General features: G+C 36.0%; 1 protein-coding gene across 12 annotated transcripts in view; it reads right to left on the bottom strand.

Annotated features, from left to right (window-relative positions):
* akap9 (A kinase (PRKA) anchor protein 9) overlaps positions 1–17,395 on the bottom strand; it is a 102,820-nt gene that overhangs the window by 61,135 nt on the left and 24,290 nt on the right. For 11 of the 12 annotated variants that reach the window (XM_041248854.1, XM_041248855.1, XM_041248858.1 and 8 more), the window contains 12 exons: positions 16,917–17,087; positions 14,226–14,381; positions 13,579–13,776; positions 12,531–12,701; positions 9,707–12,361; positions 8,599–8,688; positions 7,835–8,048; positions 6,504–6,589; positions 6,019–6,163; positions 5,835–5,932; positions 5,525–5,636; positions 4,979–5,213 (listed from right to left, as the gene is read on the bottom strand). In XM_041248854.1, the coding sequence (XP_041104788.1) occupies positions 4,979–5,213; positions 5,525–5,636; positions 5,835–5,932; positions 6,019–6,163; positions 6,504–6,589; positions 7,835–8,048; positions 8,599–8,688; positions 9,707–12,361; positions 12,531–12,701; positions 13,579–13,776; positions 14,226–14,381; positions 16,917–17,087 (4,331 nt within the window). The remainder of the gene's footprint in view (positions 1–4,978; positions 5,214–5,524; positions 5,637–5,834; positions 5,933–6,018; positions 6,164–6,503; positions 6,590–7,834; positions 8,049–8,598; positions 8,689–9,706; positions 12,362–12,530; positions 12,702–13,578; positions 13,777–14,225; positions 14,382–16,916; positions 17,088–17,395) is intronic. The other variant, XM_041248857.1, reaches the window with a different exon arrangement.

The following is a 17,395-nucleotide window of genomic DNA, read 5'->3' as shown; positions in this document are numbered from 1 at the left end:
TCAATACTGAAAAATGAAATAAAATAAAAAACCTGAAAATAAAACACATTGGCTCTTTTAGATGCCATTGCCTATGGCAGAGAACTCTATGTTGACATGGTATTTTATTGCCAGCAGGTGGCATTCTAGCATTATCATGCTGTATCTCTATTAAACATTGTTACAATTAAAATTTCTTCAATACATCCAGTAGCATCCACATACTGTAAATCCAATGTCTATATTTAACAAACAACTGGCTGGCAAAAATATTATCATAAGCCACACAAACAGGTGTTTAACAGTTATATAAAAAATACAAAATAAAAAATCAGAAGTTTTTATTTTACAAAAGAAATGTTGACTTTCTCTATGCAACACAAAATGTCACTGTATAGAAAATCATAATTTCCAGGTTTATACAAAATGAATATATTAAGCAGGCCTAACAAAAAAAAAAAATAAAAAAAAAAAATAAATAAAATAAATAACTTATGGCAAGACAGAATTCTACTTGACTAATTGACGAAGTAATCACTACCATGAATGCAATGCCCTGATGATTCAGCTCACAAAGGTGAAAATGGAATTCTTTGTCTATGCATGTACTAAACAGAACATGTATGGTCTTTGTTTAGAGTTAATCTAATGCTTTGTTTTGTAAAGGAATAGTGTACATTCTGAATCTGCATAGTATGTATCCCTTTATTATCCTATTACATATTAGAAACTAAGCTGATTAGGAATTGCAATCAATATAATGGAAGATTTCTGAATAACGTCTCTACTGTTAGCTCTGTGGTGTGCAATGTTGTGCTATGCTATTTATTTTTCTGTACTGTGTCACCCACTTACAATAAATCATCAACATGACAGTAATTTAACATTTTAAAGGTGCTCTTAAACATATATTTTTAAAAGATTCTAAAAGAAATATTGTTGTGGAATCCCAGCTCAAAAGCTCAGACAGAACAGAGTAATTGAAATGCACTTTAAAATTACGAATGAGTCTGCCAATAGTACTCCCATTACTCTTCAGAATGACATTGTATCTAGTATTTTCTCCTGCTTTGGTGTCAGGTCACTCACATACACACTCAAGCTCTCCCATGCCAGCTTTCAAGCAGCAGAACACTGCAGTTCATAAATGTTTCACAAGAAAAACAACAATAAAACCCTCACTTTCTAACCGAATGCTTCAAATGAATAGTTTAAAATGATGAAAAAACAAGGACACATGGCAATCGTCTGTTAATGCCAATCGATTTAGTTTTTCTTGTCTCAAAGGATTCAGCGTAAAGCTAATATAATATTACTGAAAATAAATAATTCACTATTCACAAAGCTTGAGTTTTTTAAAATGTAAATTAAAAAAACAAAACAGTTTGATATTCCATATCAGAAATATATATATTTTTTACATAAATTCTATTTATGCATTATATATTACTACAAATTTCTAAAGCACAACCTTCCAGAGAATATAATGTTATTTTGCCTTGATGTAAAATCCTTGTACCCAAGTGTCCCTCGTAAAGAATCTTAAGAAGCTTCAATACCAATAGCAGAAGTGCTGAACATGATAAAATTTGTTTTAGAAAACAGTTATTTTACATTTGTTGATAAGAATTACAAACAAAACAATGGTACCATAATAGGATCTAAATTAGGAATGCACTTTGCCAGTACATACATGGGGAAATGTGAAATGAGAATAAAATCGGAAAGAGAACCTTCAGAATACATTCGGTTTGTAGATGATATTTTGGGGGTTTGGACACATTGAGAAGAATCTCTTTTCCAGTTTCATAAAATGGCAAATTAAATACACAGTAATATTAAGTAGGACCTTCAATGGACAAGAAAGAATTTTTAGCTATCATACATAAAACTTGAAGATGATTTCCATTACATGAGAGCAGACGTTAAAACTTTATGCTGATTTGAACTTGGCTCTCGCCAAGATAAGCACCAACTAAGACGTAGCTTTAAAGTAAACTAATGTGATCCATCTGCATCTCCATCCATTTTCATTTCTTTCCATCTGTTGATGTAGATATCCTTCTGCCTGGTGTTGATGGCTGAAGTGTAATGTTGGCTCCAGGGATCAGCTCATTTTGTCTCCCCAGTGCATCAGCACACACAGCGGCTGCGATGCTGGCTCCAGGGATCAACCACAGTGCAGTCTCCCCAGAGCGTCATTGTAAACCCACTGACATGGACCAGTATTTATACATGTCCTCTGCACATCCAATACACACTAAGGTCTAGGAATTCTTGGAATAACAATACGAAGAATATGCTCAAAAGAAAGTGACTATGTAAGACAAAGAAATGTATTAAAAACAAATCTTAAAAAATGAGGATACAAGAAAGAATTAGAGACAGAGTTAAGAGAAGTGGATAAACTAAAAAGAGGTGTTCTACTAGATTATAAAAATAGAGATAAAAAGGTCAAGAGTCCCATTTGCAATGAATTACTCTAAACTTTTCCCCAATATTTCTAAGATAGTTTGGAAACACTTGCGAATTCTACATAATTCAGAAAAATTGAAAGAAGTATTTAAGGCCTTCAAAAGAGAAGCTAAATTTAGGTGATATTTTAGTTTGCAGTAAACATAAAATAATAATTGACAGAATAGATGTTCTACAAATACTTGCACTAGTACATGCAAAGTGTGTAAATACATGGACAAAAGTAAAAATATAAAATTAAACATAGAGCAACACATCCATTAAAAATGAATACCTACTGTACAAAATAGCAATGTTTATGGAATAGCCTGTGAAAAATGTGATTAAATAGAATATGTTGGACAGACTGGAACAACTTTATATAAAATAATTCAGAACTACTTTTCACTAAATTAAAAAATAAATAAATAAATAAAATAAAATGAATGAACCAGTAGTACAGCACTTCACCAGTGAAGTACATGACATAAATGATGTAAAGTTTGTAATATTAGAACAGCTTAAATTATACAATGCGACATATAGAAGAATAAAAGAAAGTAAATGGATAAATAGACTGAACACGATTATGCCAGCGGGACTCAACAGAAAATAATGAACTAATTAAATTCAATAAATATATAACATTTAAATAAATAAACAAAATTCATTCAAAAGTTGTGCATGTTGATGTGCTGGCAAGGCCAAATCAAGGCTGATCCTCTGACAGCATTGCATGGTAATATAAATATAAGTTTACATAAAATAATGTTAATCAAAATTAACACAGATTTAGAGATAGAAGTAAAAATGATGTCACAATATATAGAACACCCTTACATAAATTAAGAATAAACCATGGATTTGAATATAAACAACAAGTAGTTGTCATGGCATCAAAAAAGCTATAACTACCTCCAATGTTTTGATTCAAACACATGCTCCCTTGAGAAAGACATGTACAAAATATCGAAACGTTGGGCAGCTGGCTCTTTCAGCTAATTATATATTATATTACATAAGTGCGCCAAAGTCTGACTGGAAATTACATTAGTAGATTCACGCGACAAACCTGTGTTGAAAACTGGAAGAAAATGGATGGCAAAGAAAGCTGTGGAAGATGCTAAGACTGCCCTTTGAATCTGAGATATTATGGGGCAAGTTCAGCATCATAAAGGAGGTTTTGGTCTCAGTTCTGCTCCTCCTACATTGTACAAGGCAACCCCAGCTCAACGGAGGAAGCTGGTAGTCAATGAGGTGAAAAAGCAGGAGGAAAGGATCAGGTGTGTAACGGCCATTTTCCAGGCCAAGCAGGGAGAATGGATGAGATGGGAGAGTGTGGAACAACGCAAGATCGGCTGGCAAGACCTGTGGACTATGGAACACAGCAGGATCAGTTTCCTCATCAGATCAGCATATGTTCTCCCATCACCACAGAACCTAAACCTCTGGGTGGGTGAGGATCCCTCATGCCCTTTATGTTCATTACCTGCAACATTAAGGCACATTTTGACAGGATGTAAGGTGGGTCTCAGCTTTACTTGGCGCCATGACCAGGTGCTGCGATGTTTGGACTTAGCATTGAAAGATAAGCGTAACCTGACCAATAAGTTGCCACCAGTTCCATCAAAGCATTACACACAAAAGTCAATATTTCTCCGTCCAGGAGAGCAACCACCAAGAAAAGGTGTTAAAACCAAGCCTCACCCAGGACAATTGGAAGCTGCTACAGACTGGAAGATGCTGGCAGATGTTGGTCAACGGCTTATTTTGCCACCATTAACCTTCGACCAGACATTGTCTTGTGGTCTGGATCAGCATGCCTTGTTCATCTGGTAGAGTTAACAGTGTCATGGGAAGATGCTGTGGATGAGGCGTATGAGAGGAAGAAACTTCGGTATGCGCAACTAGCTGCGGATAGTAGCGAGGATAGAGAGTCCGAGTTTACCCAGTGGAGGTGGGTTGTTGAGGATTTGTGGCACACTCAACAACCCGGTTTCTCAGAGACGTCAGGTTTAGTGGCCAAGAGTTGTGTGCACAGTGAAGAACTTCTCTGAAGCAGCAGAAAGGAGCAGCAACTGGCTGTGGTTGAGACGGAAAGATTCTGGATGGGGATCTCAAGCACAATAGAAAGAAAGCAACGCTGATGTACAGGTAAGTAAACTGTACCCTACTTAGCTCAATCCAGACGGTTGTCATGCTGATGCGCTTTGGAGACAAAATTAGCTGATCCCTGGAGCCAGCATTACACTTCAGCAATCAACCCTAGACAGAAGGTTATCTACAACATCAAATGGAAAACAACGCAAGTGGATGGAGATGCAGATGGATCACATTAGTTTTCTGCAAAGCTACGTGCTTATCTTGGCGAGAGCCGAGTTCAAGTCAGCATGAAATTCAACATCTACTCTCATGTAATGGAAATCTTATATATATATATATATATATATATATATATATATATATATATATATATGATGTAAGATATATATATATATATATATAATATACTGATGTATAAAATAAATGATGTAACTGTACATACCTAAACTGAGCTTCTGAGCTAGTAACTTCCTGAAGCCTCTGTTGTAGTATAATCATCACCTCTGTTGTGCACCTCTCCTCCGTTTCCTTGATCTGTTGCTGGTAATACATTCTGAGACGTTCAATTTCTTGTGTATGCTGGTCCTCAAATTGAGTCCTTTGCAGATTAAACTCTGACCTCAGCTTTTCAATCTCTTCGAGGCGGGCTGACCTGACTTTCAATTGCTCTTTGAGATCTATAGGGTTGAAAGAAGAACACTATGAGATAATGCACTAAAAATAGTGCAACATATTTGTTGAGAATAAAGCTTTATTTATTTCGCAGAATTAAACTATAAAGGGGCATCTTTGCATAATGCTAGGTAATTGCATAACACTTAATTTTAACATGATGAAACCAATTATCAAAGACAGAATCACAGAATACATATGGGTACCAAATCTTGAAGGTACTATCTCAGTCTGTGGTCTGCATCATAGAGAATACTAGAACACAGCTATACCAAAATGTGTATACAAAAATAAATTAAAAATAAATGTCTGTTACCATGTAAATCTTCAGTACTAGCACGGGCACTCTCAATCTGCATTCGAAGACTAGTCATCTCTTCCTGGCTGCTGCATCTGAATTCATCATAAGTTTTCTGCAATTCCTCCAGCTGCATGTTAGTTATTATTGGAATACAGATAATGCATCAAATAACTTTGACATGGATTTTATACTGCAATAGTGCTGACATTTTGGTTTTATATTATTAAAAAATATATAAGTATTACATTTTCAAATCACATGGATTGGGATACAAAATAACAAATTTGCCTTTTTCCTTACTGAATAATTAAATTGCATTGCATACCTTGTGGCTGTCACTTTTCAATAGTGTTTGAAGTCCTGCAAGACTATTATACTCTTGCAAAATCGTATCCTTCAGCTTCTGCAGCTCTGTGTGCAATTCTACAATTTAAAAAGAAAGACTGTCACCTTTCAGTGTGTTAAGCAATACATTTTTCAACATTGCATAACTATAGGGGCAATATTACCTTTTGCTTCATGTAATAGTGAATTGGGACCCCAAGTTTGCTCTTTAATATCAGCACTGGACTCATCTCTGCTTCTCTTTACTTCTTCTGGTTCTTTGTACTGAAGTGCTTCTAGTTTCTCCTCCCCAAAAACACTTCCAAATGACTACAGAAACACAATAAATAAGAATTATTCCCAAGAACCAAGAATTGTACTATTGTTAATAAGCAAGTATATGTTGTTCTCATGAATGGAGATGATCAAGCTATTATTCTTCTTCTTTTGTGGTCATTTATCTCAAGGTTCAAAATAAAGAAATCATGTTTCCGGGGATGCTCTGTGGTGTATTTTGAGAGATGGATGAGTAACATGACATTTAAATCACTGAATGTGAAACTTAAGCTGGAAAATTAATGACAGGTATTAATCAACATATGAGAATGAAAAAAAGTCCCAACATTCTTAGATTTATAAAATAGGACAGAAAAAGGAAATTCAGTTTTACCAAAATCAGTTGCTTGCATTCTTCAGACACCAGTTTGATAAGTTTCTGAATCTGCTGTTGTGAAGACATTTGTTCATCTCTCTCATCTGAAAATACACAGACATCTTTCTTAAGTATCTATGCAACAAAAACACATAGCATACCACAGTACAGTATAAGGGTACTTTGGCTAATTTATCTAAAACCATAACAGCTCCAAAAGCTTAGTACTGTGCAAAATCACAGATATTGCAATGACAAATGTGGTCGACGACTGTGTAGTACAGTATATGAACCAGTGTACATGCTCAAATAGCAGTGTGACATATGGCACGGGTGTGCAATTTTCCAAGAGACAAAATGCTACAAAAACAAACTATAGCAACTTGTAGGATTTTGGTTTTATTTAACAGTGAACACAATCAATCAATTAGTGATTAACAGGAGCCTTAGCGGCTAGGCTTTTTTTGTTGTTGCAACTGCATTTAAATTTCAGGTTCATGCATTAAGAAAGCAGCATCACTTAATTGCTAATTTACAAAAAACACAAACAATACCTTAAAATTTAAAAGATTAGTCTATGCATTGCCAGAGGCTTTCTTGGCAGCCATTTCTGGGTTTCTAGCAGATCAGCTTTCTGCACAGCTAGCCAATCAGAAGTGATAGGGGTGGGACATAAACAGTTTTTAAAATGTTTATGTGTAAAGACTCTAGTAAAAAAAGTCTTATTACATAGATGTAGGAAGGTTTGTATATACTGCATGGAAATTAAAAGAATAATTATGAATATTATGAAGAGTTTAATTTTGGATAGTTTAATTTTAATTTTATGTCCCCAAGCCTTGTCTGTTCATGCTCCCCTCCCCCCCTCCCAAAATCAACATGCATTACTGCATTACAGAGCAACCCTGGGGGAAGAGTGTATGGGGGAAAGCACCTGTGATGGAATTTTTGTAAACATAAAGCAAAATGCATATGTAGAAAATTACTAATGGTTGTGAAAGTATATAAGGTAAGTATCATTCATGATTTCTAAATACGTAATACAATATTACTGATTAGTATTTGATAGCCACTTGTGCCGACAGTCATCAGGAGTTTCTGAAATTATATTAGCTATTTCTAAATCTTTTTAAACCAGGGCTTTTTATGAACAATTCATTTTGGTCAGACATTCTGCAAATGCCACAGATTGTCATGCTGCTGAAAGGCTGTACCCATGCAAAACAAGAACTGGCAAAATGTATTTGCCTGTTTATTTTGAAGGCTTTCATTCATTTTGCATCAAAGAGAATTCAACCGTTGTGATGTTTTTGCTAGAATAGAAACTCTTAAGCTTTTGCACTTCCTACCTGTTTTTTGTTCTTTCAAGTCCTTTAGCTCCTGCTGGTATTTTTTATGAAGCCTGTCTACCTCCTGTCTGTGTCTAGCAGTGAGGTCCTCTTTTAGCAGAGACAGGCATTGCTTTTTGTCAGTCTGTAGTTTCTCCTGAACCAGCTCGCGCTGTGCAGCATAGATCTGAGTGAGACTTATTCGCTGGGCTTCCATCTGCAGCCTAAACTCAGTCTATGGTGATAAACACATGGAACCAGCTTTATTAACACAATACCATTTGTATGCAAAAAGCTAGTTATTTTAAACTTGTCTTAAATCAGGGTATTGGTGGCTCAGAATACTCCTCCTTGACACAGAGAATTATAACATTGTGATGGGATTACATTATTTACTTGAATAATTAATATTCAAAACACTCCTACCATCCTGTAAGGAGCAGAGAGACACTGATGTTAAATATCCTGTTGTAATTGACAAAAAAAAAAAAAAAACATACTTGCCACTATGACCTGTCCAATTCTCCCACTTCTCCACCCTGTGTAGGGAGTTTGATCCCATTTAAAATTAGGGCAGGAATTTTATCTATAAGGTTCTACATGGTACTCCCTAAACTCCAAGTCACGGAGCTTCAAGTGGTGCTTTATAACAGCTGTAAACCAGTTTTGCTAGTAAGCTAATCAGACTCACTATAGTGAATAACACACCTTCAATCGACATCTAGGGAGAACCCTGATTTTTGTAAACAAATTAAAATTAAAATGACATGGAACCTCAAACTTACTTCAGCCAGTTGCTGCTTATTCTCCATTTCAGGCCAGCTTTCTGTTATTAGTTGTGTGCGATTCTTGTGATCTACAATATCCTTTTCATCCTAAAAAACAATATAATAATACAAGTTAAATTGTTACAAATTATAAGGTCATATGTTATATTATTGGTATACAGTATTACTACTACACAGTACTGTACAGAGTGTGTGTGTGTGCATTGCCTTCTCTTGCTGAATGGCTGTTCCTCTTAAATCCTTCTTTTGCATGCAGTGCAGTGCCTTCACAAGCCCACAGCCAATGCAAATGTATGAGACAAATTGTACCTAGATTGTTCCGTTTTATTCTGAAGTGCTGCAATGCACTGCCTTTAGAGACACAACCTTCCAAGCAGAATGTAATTAGAATTCAGTCAATAGCTGAAAGCATTAAACATCCAGGCTACGAAACAAACAGGTTTAATGAACCACTATACACTGAAACAATGTTCAAATAAAACACATCACTGGTATTGGTAAACTGAACATACTCAACACTGCTATTGCATATATCTTTTTTGATATGATACTACTTTTTTTTTTTTTTTAGCAGCTTTGAAAAGTTATTTTTTGATGCCACACATCTAATGTGTGTATCCAATCAGAAAAAATGTAATTGGGTAATAACATATGAGTTTAAGAAAAAACACAGATATTATTTTATCTGTACCTTATGACCAAGGACAGAAAAATAAAAATGATCAAAACACTCAAATATTGCAGGCAGGAGGTAGCAACAGTACGTGTTGTGAATCCTAAAGCCTGTTAAGTAACACAAATTAATCATCAATATTTTAAGGAACTAATTAAAGTCCTACTGGTATCATTATATTTGTTCAACGAAAATAGAAATCTGTCTAAAGTACTCTGCAGATACATAGAGTAGAAATAATTGCTTTAATACAGTTTTGAGCTTCAAGGATCTTATTAAATTCCCTTAAAAAGGCTAATTAGTTGTCAAATTTAATTGCTAATCTCACATCTGTCCGTAGCATAAACTTAAAGCTTTCTGCTTAAAAAATTTTAGAACACACTAACAAATAACAATAAGAATCACATCCACAGTATGATCATTCATACTTACCTGTTCAATCCCACTACATTCCACCTTCTCTTCTTCGTGCTTTTCTACAAAACGCTCATCAGTACAGTCTCTTTGGTATAGTTTATTCAGTCTCTCATGTAAATCGAACAACTCCTTCTCTGCAGCAATCAATGCCTTTTCCTTTTCCTCTAGCTTCTTGTGCAGGGATTCTTCTACCAAGGCATTCTGTTGCACAAGCTTTGCTAAGCCCAGCTGCTCAGTCTTGAACGCATCCAGCTGCTGCTGCAGTTGGTCCCTGTCAGGTTGTACTGTGGCCACTGCAGGGCTTTCAGTAACAGCTTTACCCTTTAGCTCCTCAAGCTTGGCCAACAGTAATTCCTTCTCATGAATCAGACTTTTCTCCTTTTCTTGAAACTGGTTTCGCTCCAAGGTTGCATTCTGCAATGAAGTCTGTAGTGCAATTACTTTCTCCTCTAACAGTGCTATTTGGTGACAATGATTCTCAAGTGTGCACGACCCTGTGTCAACAATGTCAGTAGCTGTGATTCCAGATGATTGAATATATTCCAGTGTCTGGCATTCTAATGTTTTTACCTGTGTCTCCCGTGCTGTGTCCAGTTCTTTATGTTTCCCCACATGTTGTCTGTATTCGTCTTTCAGTGACCCGAGTTCTTTTTTTAGCTGCTCAATCTCATTTTGCTTTAAATTGAATTCCTCAGAAACCTCAGACAATCTAAAGGACAACTCTTTATTCTCCCGTTGGGCAACCTCAAGCTTTTCCATCAGCTCTGTTGTATCTTTCTCAAAAATGTCCCCACCATCAATACAGTGTACCTGCACAGTTTTGCCTACTTTACCGGTTTCTACTGCCAAAACGCCTGAACCATCCACTTTTTCTTTCTCACTCTGAAGAATCTGTGTTTGCAGGCTATTCATTTTAGCCTCATATTGGACTCTTTCCTTTATGATCCTCTCCTCTAAGCCAGCTTTCACCTTCAAAAGGCAAGTGTACTCATCATTTAGCTCCTGATAATTTACCTCAAAGTTTTTCTCTGCAAAAGAAAATGTATTTCTCTGTCTCTTAATTTCCTCCTTCAGCTGAACCTGTTGATTTTTAAGCTGTTCATTTTCTGAAGCGAGTCTCTCTATTTGCAGCTGTTCACTAGAGGTCTGGGTTTCCATGCCAACAGCACACGTCGCTGCTGAATTCTCTGAAGCAGACATGCCACTATCCAAATTGCTGGCCTGCAACTTTTGTTCCAGTACCTCCCTTGATTTATTTAGCCTTCCATTCTCATCTTCCAGTTCCTTTATTTTTCTGTCTGTGTCGTCCTCTTTCGTCTTCATCTGCTTCTCAAGCATTTCATTCTTTGCCAGCAACTGTTGAATCTTGTTTTCCAGTGTACCATTTTCTTCCTCTACTTTTCGTAGTGTTTTGATCTCGGTCTGAAGTTCCTTTATTTGAAGAGTCATTTCTTCAGTTTTAGAGCTTTCCAGCGATTGATTTAAATCTTCTTTCATCTTGGAGATATCTGCTATCAGTGCCTCTTTTTCAGTGACTAAACTATCCCTTTCAATTTTTACAGACTCAAGTTGTTCATTAAAGCTCTTCTGCACTCCTTCCAGCTCCTGGTTGTACTTCAAGGCTAAATCATCTTTCATATTCTCAATATTTATCTGGCTTCCTTTTTGTAGGTCTTCTTTCAACTTAATGATCTCTTCTTCATGGCTAAATAAAAGCTGCGTCCTCAACCTTTCCAACTCAGCTTCTTGGGATTCAGCCATCCTATCCAGCACAGCATCTTTCTCTCTCTCTAACATTTCCAGTTTGATCTTATAATTAGTAACTTCCGATTCATGCTTCGACTCTAATTCTTTGGTGGATTCTACTGCAGCAACCAGCTGGTCTTTAAGATCAGTAATCGTGGCTTGAAGGTCTCCTACCTCCCCTAGTTTGTGCTCCTGTTCAGATATGCTCCGGGAAGCTCTCTGGGCTTTTTCCCTAGCAAACCTGAGATCCTCCAAGAGATCATCCACCTGCATTTGCAAGATGGATTTTTCTTCTGTAACTTTTGCAAGTTGCTGAGACAGTTCTTGTTTTACTTGATCTTTCTGAATCTGAGTCTCCTGGAGCTTTACATTAAGTTCATTTATAGCCATATTCATTAGGTTTACTTGATCTTCATTAGCTACACTGCCAGAGTGGTGCACTTGTCTCAGCTCTAGTTCAGATCTGTGCTGAGCAATTAGTTTGTCCATTTCTGTCATATGCTGCTTTCTAAGTTCTTGTTTCATTTGCACTATCTGCTCTCCATACATCTCATCCAGTTCTGCTCGGAGCTGATTCATTTTTTGTTCTGTGTCCACCTCCATCTTTTGAATGATCTCACTTTCTGAATGGTTTCCTTTATGATAACGTTTCTGCAGTTCTTCCACAGTCCCCATCAACTGCTTTATCTCACTCGAGGACTGCCTTTCCCTCTGTTTTGAGTTGTTTAATTCAGTTTTAAGAGTTTCTATATCTTGACTTCTCTCCTTGCTTAAATCTTCTAATAACATATCAGAAGCCAAAAGCTTTTCCTTCAATTCTGCTTCAATGTTCATGTGTTCAGTTATTGTGTTCAACTGCTGTTTAATTAACTGCTCTTTCTCTTGTAACCTCTCTGAAACAGATCCCTCTTGCTCTTTCGCAAACTGTATAAAACAAAATAAAATGAATAGATTTTATTTTTTGAAACAATACTTGTACTTAATGCACAGACAAGCAGTTCATATTCTGACTTTAATAGTATTTAAATACATATCAGTTTACTAAGATTATGGTACCATCATTCTGAAATTACTTGACTGAGTGATGCTTTACCGTTTCAAACTCCTTCGCTCTGTCCTGAAGAAGATTTATTTGTAGCTGGTACTCTTCAGTCTTGCTCTGGTAGCTCTTCAGCTGAAGCTGTTGTTCTTCAATCTGTTGCTGATATTTAAGAATCTGCTGCTTGGCTTGTAGCAAGTCTGCGGCATTGCTGCTGTAGCAAAGCTGTGGCAAAGACCAGGACAATGATCAGTTTCAGTATGTTTTATACAGAATATAACAGCTTAACGTACAGGGAACAGCATGAGCATGAAAGTAAAATGGATATGAGATATAGCTGGGTATTAAGAGCGTGGCAGTAAAACAGTTGTACAATGAAAATATATTGAGAAAATTAGATTGATGTTTAACAAATGTGTAGATGGAATCTCAAAGAATGTGGTCTATACCATTATGGTCCAACAATGCAATAGTTCTGATGGAACTTGACCAACAAAATCAATGAATAAAACTCTACTAAATTTGCTCTAGGGAATTAAGAGAACATCTCGATGCGTTTCCTCAAAACGTATTTATCATCTTGACCACAACCTGCTAGCTAGATTAGGTCACGGGTAAAAGTGATGGGTGGTTACAGTTTGCCTGAGAAATTGCCAAAACAGTGAAAAATATAAAAAAGTTGGCATCGCAAACATTTTGAGACACACTGTATGAGCGAAATATTTTCTAAATAATTTCTAAAATGGCAAGAATAGATGGTGTAATCTCATTGCCTAACAAATGCCCCAGCCTGTGGAGATATGTCACCATACCAGCACAGCTTGGAACTTTACCAAATTCCCTTGACACCCAATTCACTTTGGAAGGGGTGGGATTGGGTGGGGGGGTGGCATTTTTTAAGTGCAATAACACACTCACAGGTGTTCAAATATGGTCCAATATCCACAGGCCTAGGCTAATGTCACTTGGCTTCACCATTTTTTTCATAAGCTTCCCTCATGGGTATAGATATTTACTGGACATTTGGTATTTTAAATACATCAATTTATACTTAAATTATAGTACCATCATTCTGAAATTGCTTGACTGTGTGATGCTTTACCGTTTCAAACTCCTTCGCTCTGTCCTGAAGAAGATTTATCTGTAGCTGGTACTCTTCGGTCTTGCTCTGGTAGCTCTTCAGCTGAAGCTCTTGTTCTTCAATCTGATGCTGATATTTAAGGTTCTGCTGCTTGGCTTGTAGAAAGTCTGCAGCAGTGCTACTGTGACTAGTGTTTCTTAAAGTTTCACCGGCTTGCAACTGACGAACAAGACAATGTTTATTATTATTATTATTATTATTATTATTATTATTATTATTATTATTATTATTATTATTATTATTAATATAAAACTGCTACAATATTGCTATTTTACCATGAAATACATTATCAACAAATCATATAATTGAGGGAATTATATAAAGTCACAAATTATGAATCACCCTATCCCGTACATCAGCAAATGTAAGAGTTTGGCAAACATTAACAGGATCCTCTATCTCATTAACATGTTGTTCCCAATGTTCATTACAAAATGGGAAGAGGTACATTGATATATGACGTGCCTGTACATATTTAATCCGTATTTGCACAGCTACATTGGATGTCTTCCAATATGCTTGCTACATTTGTTTTCCTTTTTTTTTCCTGATCTCAATTTACAACAAAATGTCAATCTGAGGGACAGCCAGGCTTGGTACTGATTTACCTGCTGAAACTGAATCTGCAGTTTTTGACTCTGTTCTGTCAATTCCAAGAACTCTCTCATGATCTCATCTTTTTCCTTCCGGGCCTGCTGCAGGTTAGCTGTGAGCTGTGTGATTATTCCATCTCTTTGCTTGACTGCAGCTTCGAAGTCTTGGAGCTGTTAATATAAATAAATAAATAAATAGACTATTAAAAAACCTGTAATCAGAAAGCTCACCACTGGGTCAAAGCTATCTGAACAAAGGAAAAGAGCAACTTGAAAGTAACAATTTACAGCAGATAGTACTAATGACAGAAAATGCACATTTGTAGTTATACCTCAACTATGAAGTGCTTGCAGACAATAGTATTGTCATCTGTAGCAAGGTCATGTTACATAAGTGCTGCAACTGTGTAGCAATGGCCGTACAGTAACCTCGAGCTGTGGCGCATACACTTTTTGAGCTCCGTGCAGCCTCCCCAGTTACGCCCCAGAGCCAATCCAGACCACCTGATCAGCTCAGCGCCACTCAATTGGTTGCCTAGCAATGTGTCTCCTGTGTTGCATCCCAGGCTTGCAGTTATACAATGACATTTGAAATGCGTGTAGCAAAGTAGAAGCCATACTAATGGGGGATTTCAACTTCCTCCATATAAAATGGAAAAACCTGGTGCGTTGCATGGTAGCCGAAATTGAAATGGTAGAAATGACTGCTTCAAGGCACCATCAACTACTGGGGGGGGGGGGGGGGGGGGGGGGGGGGGGGGGGATAGGAGACCATTGGCAAACTCAAATCACACCATGGTCTCATTTGAAGTGCTTTTTAAAACCAAACAGTAACGACTAAAGCTAAGGTTTGCAATTTTAAAAAGGCAAACTATGAAGGCATGAAACAGAGACTAACAGAAGTAGATTGGAGTAAACCAGAGAAAACACCCACATAGAAAGGATGGCTATTTTTCAAAAATGTAGTACTAGAGGCGTAAAACAAATACATCACAAATGTTGTGCCAAACTTTCCCTGGCAAAAAATGTAATGATTTGTTTTTCTTTCGATTTTAGTGTTGCTAACCTAGTTTGCTATTTACCATATTTACATTTTTTTTTTTCGGGGGGGGATAAAAAAAAAAAAAACTAAAAAACCATATGGACAACTTCGTGTAAAGTCTGAGAATCTATTCCCTTCCCAGACTATCACTGGGCACCAGTATTATGTCCTACAATATACTGTAGAATATATTGTAGAGTAATATACTGTAGAATATTTTTAAATTGAAATTTTGTTGTAAATGTATTTAATATTTAGTTAAAATTTGTTGTAGTATCTATTTAAAATACACCTAAAATATAGTATATTGTAAACATAATGTAGAATATATTTACATTTTACTGGGGAAAATGTATTAAATATATGTACATATATTAAAGATAAAACTGAAGGCAATATATTTAACAATTTACAGGGCATGTTCTATACATACACATACATACATGCACACAGATATAGATATTTTTTTTACTTAAAGGCTATATTAATTATATTTGAACAAAAGCGATATTAGTTATTTATTGGATGCGCACAATCCATCGATCTGTGAAACTATTAAAACATGAAGATTGTCAAATATGTTTATAACAATAGAAATGAAATGTTTATATACAAGATTATCTGTACAATATTTTATTATTTTCATGGTAATGTGCTTATATATTACTTAATTTATGTATTTATTTTATATTTATTTTTATTTTTATATTTAATTTATTTTATAGTTCAGAGAAAGAACAATTGACTATGAAACCAGGATCACCCTACTGCAGCGGTGTTCCAATTAGGACATGATGTTAGATGAGGAAAAATAGTTGTAAAATGTTGCACAATGTTTAGAAAAAATAACTATATAATAGAAATAAACAAAAGAAAAAAACATTTTGTCTTTGCAGAATTTGATGGAGCCTACTGTAAATATTGTGTGCATTTCGGTAGAAAAACAGTACAAAATGCAGAGAAAGTTGACAGGTTATACACAAGTCCATTAAAATTCAAGGGTTCAGCAGTTAAACTTTAGTGAACCCGTCAAGCTACAAGACTAGATACGCCCCTTTTAATCACCAATTGATTGCTAGTGTTCAAAGTTAAATAAAACCAAAATCCTACAAGTTATATTTAACTTTTTTGTGTGTGTTTTGTGCAACGGGGAGGAAGCAAGTAGATTGTTTTAGCATTTTGGCCCTTGGACAACAAGTTTTTTTCAAAAATTGCACACCCCTGAACTACGTGTGCAAGTACTGTTGAGTTATTACTACTGTGAAAGAAAATAACGGCCAAGCATTTTGAAAAGTAACCGTAAACAATAATTTCATACAGTACATAAAAAGCTAAAGCCCAGAATTTTTTTTTTAAAGATTTACATAAAACTCAAACAGCTAAAAACAAGCACCAAAAAATGAAATGAATACAACCTAAAAAACAGAAGCTGGTTATAATGAATCATATACACAATCACCAACTTTAGCTTATTTATTTTACTGAACAAGTTTGAGACTAACAAATTGGCAGTATAGCGTGCATTATACAATCTGTTAGGAATTTTTCCCAGATGCAATAAATGCCAGTACGAAGAAATAAATAATATCGCAGCTCTAAGAGAGTAGGAATGAAGTGACAGTGTAAAAACTTTGATTAATTAAGAATTCATGTGGTAGTCCTACCTGCTGCAAGCCTTCCGTCCCAATTGCGCTTCTCATGACCTCCAGCTCCCGAATCAGCTCTTCAATTGCCTGTTGTTTTCCTGCAAGCTCATCCTCCATCATTTCAAGCCGTGTCTGAGAGCTCTGTGCTTTGTGCTCAGAATGAGTTTCAGAGACATGCACGTCTTCCTCCTAAAGCAATCAGTCTTAATTAACAGCCAACCTAATTCTAACACATTCCAAACACATCAATTATCAAATGATTAATCCAAAAAGCATGACCTGCATAATAAAGCAGCACTGCATTAGTTTCAGCTGTGTTGATTTGTACCTACTGCATAAAAATGTCAACAAGCCTTCTCTGACAATGCAAAATGCCGTTAACAAACACTGCTCCACACTACCAAGATAAAGTAAATGCCAAAAGCAACAACAGCCTAACTACCATGTTCTCTGTTAATAGAATGCAGCAAGTGTGAGTAAGTCATGCTATAAGAAAG

The sequence above is a fragment of the Polyodon spathula genome, chromosome 4 (assembly GCF_017654505.1).
Source record: "Polyodon spathula isolate WHYD16114869_AA chromosome 4, ASM1765450v1, whole genome shotgun sequence".
Classification (NCBI taxonomy): domain Eukaryota; kingdom Metazoa; phylum Chordata; class Actinopteri; order Acipenseriformes; family Polyodontidae; genus Polyodon; species Polyodon spathula.
This window is presented reverse-complemented; position numbering and strand designations above follow the sequence as displayed.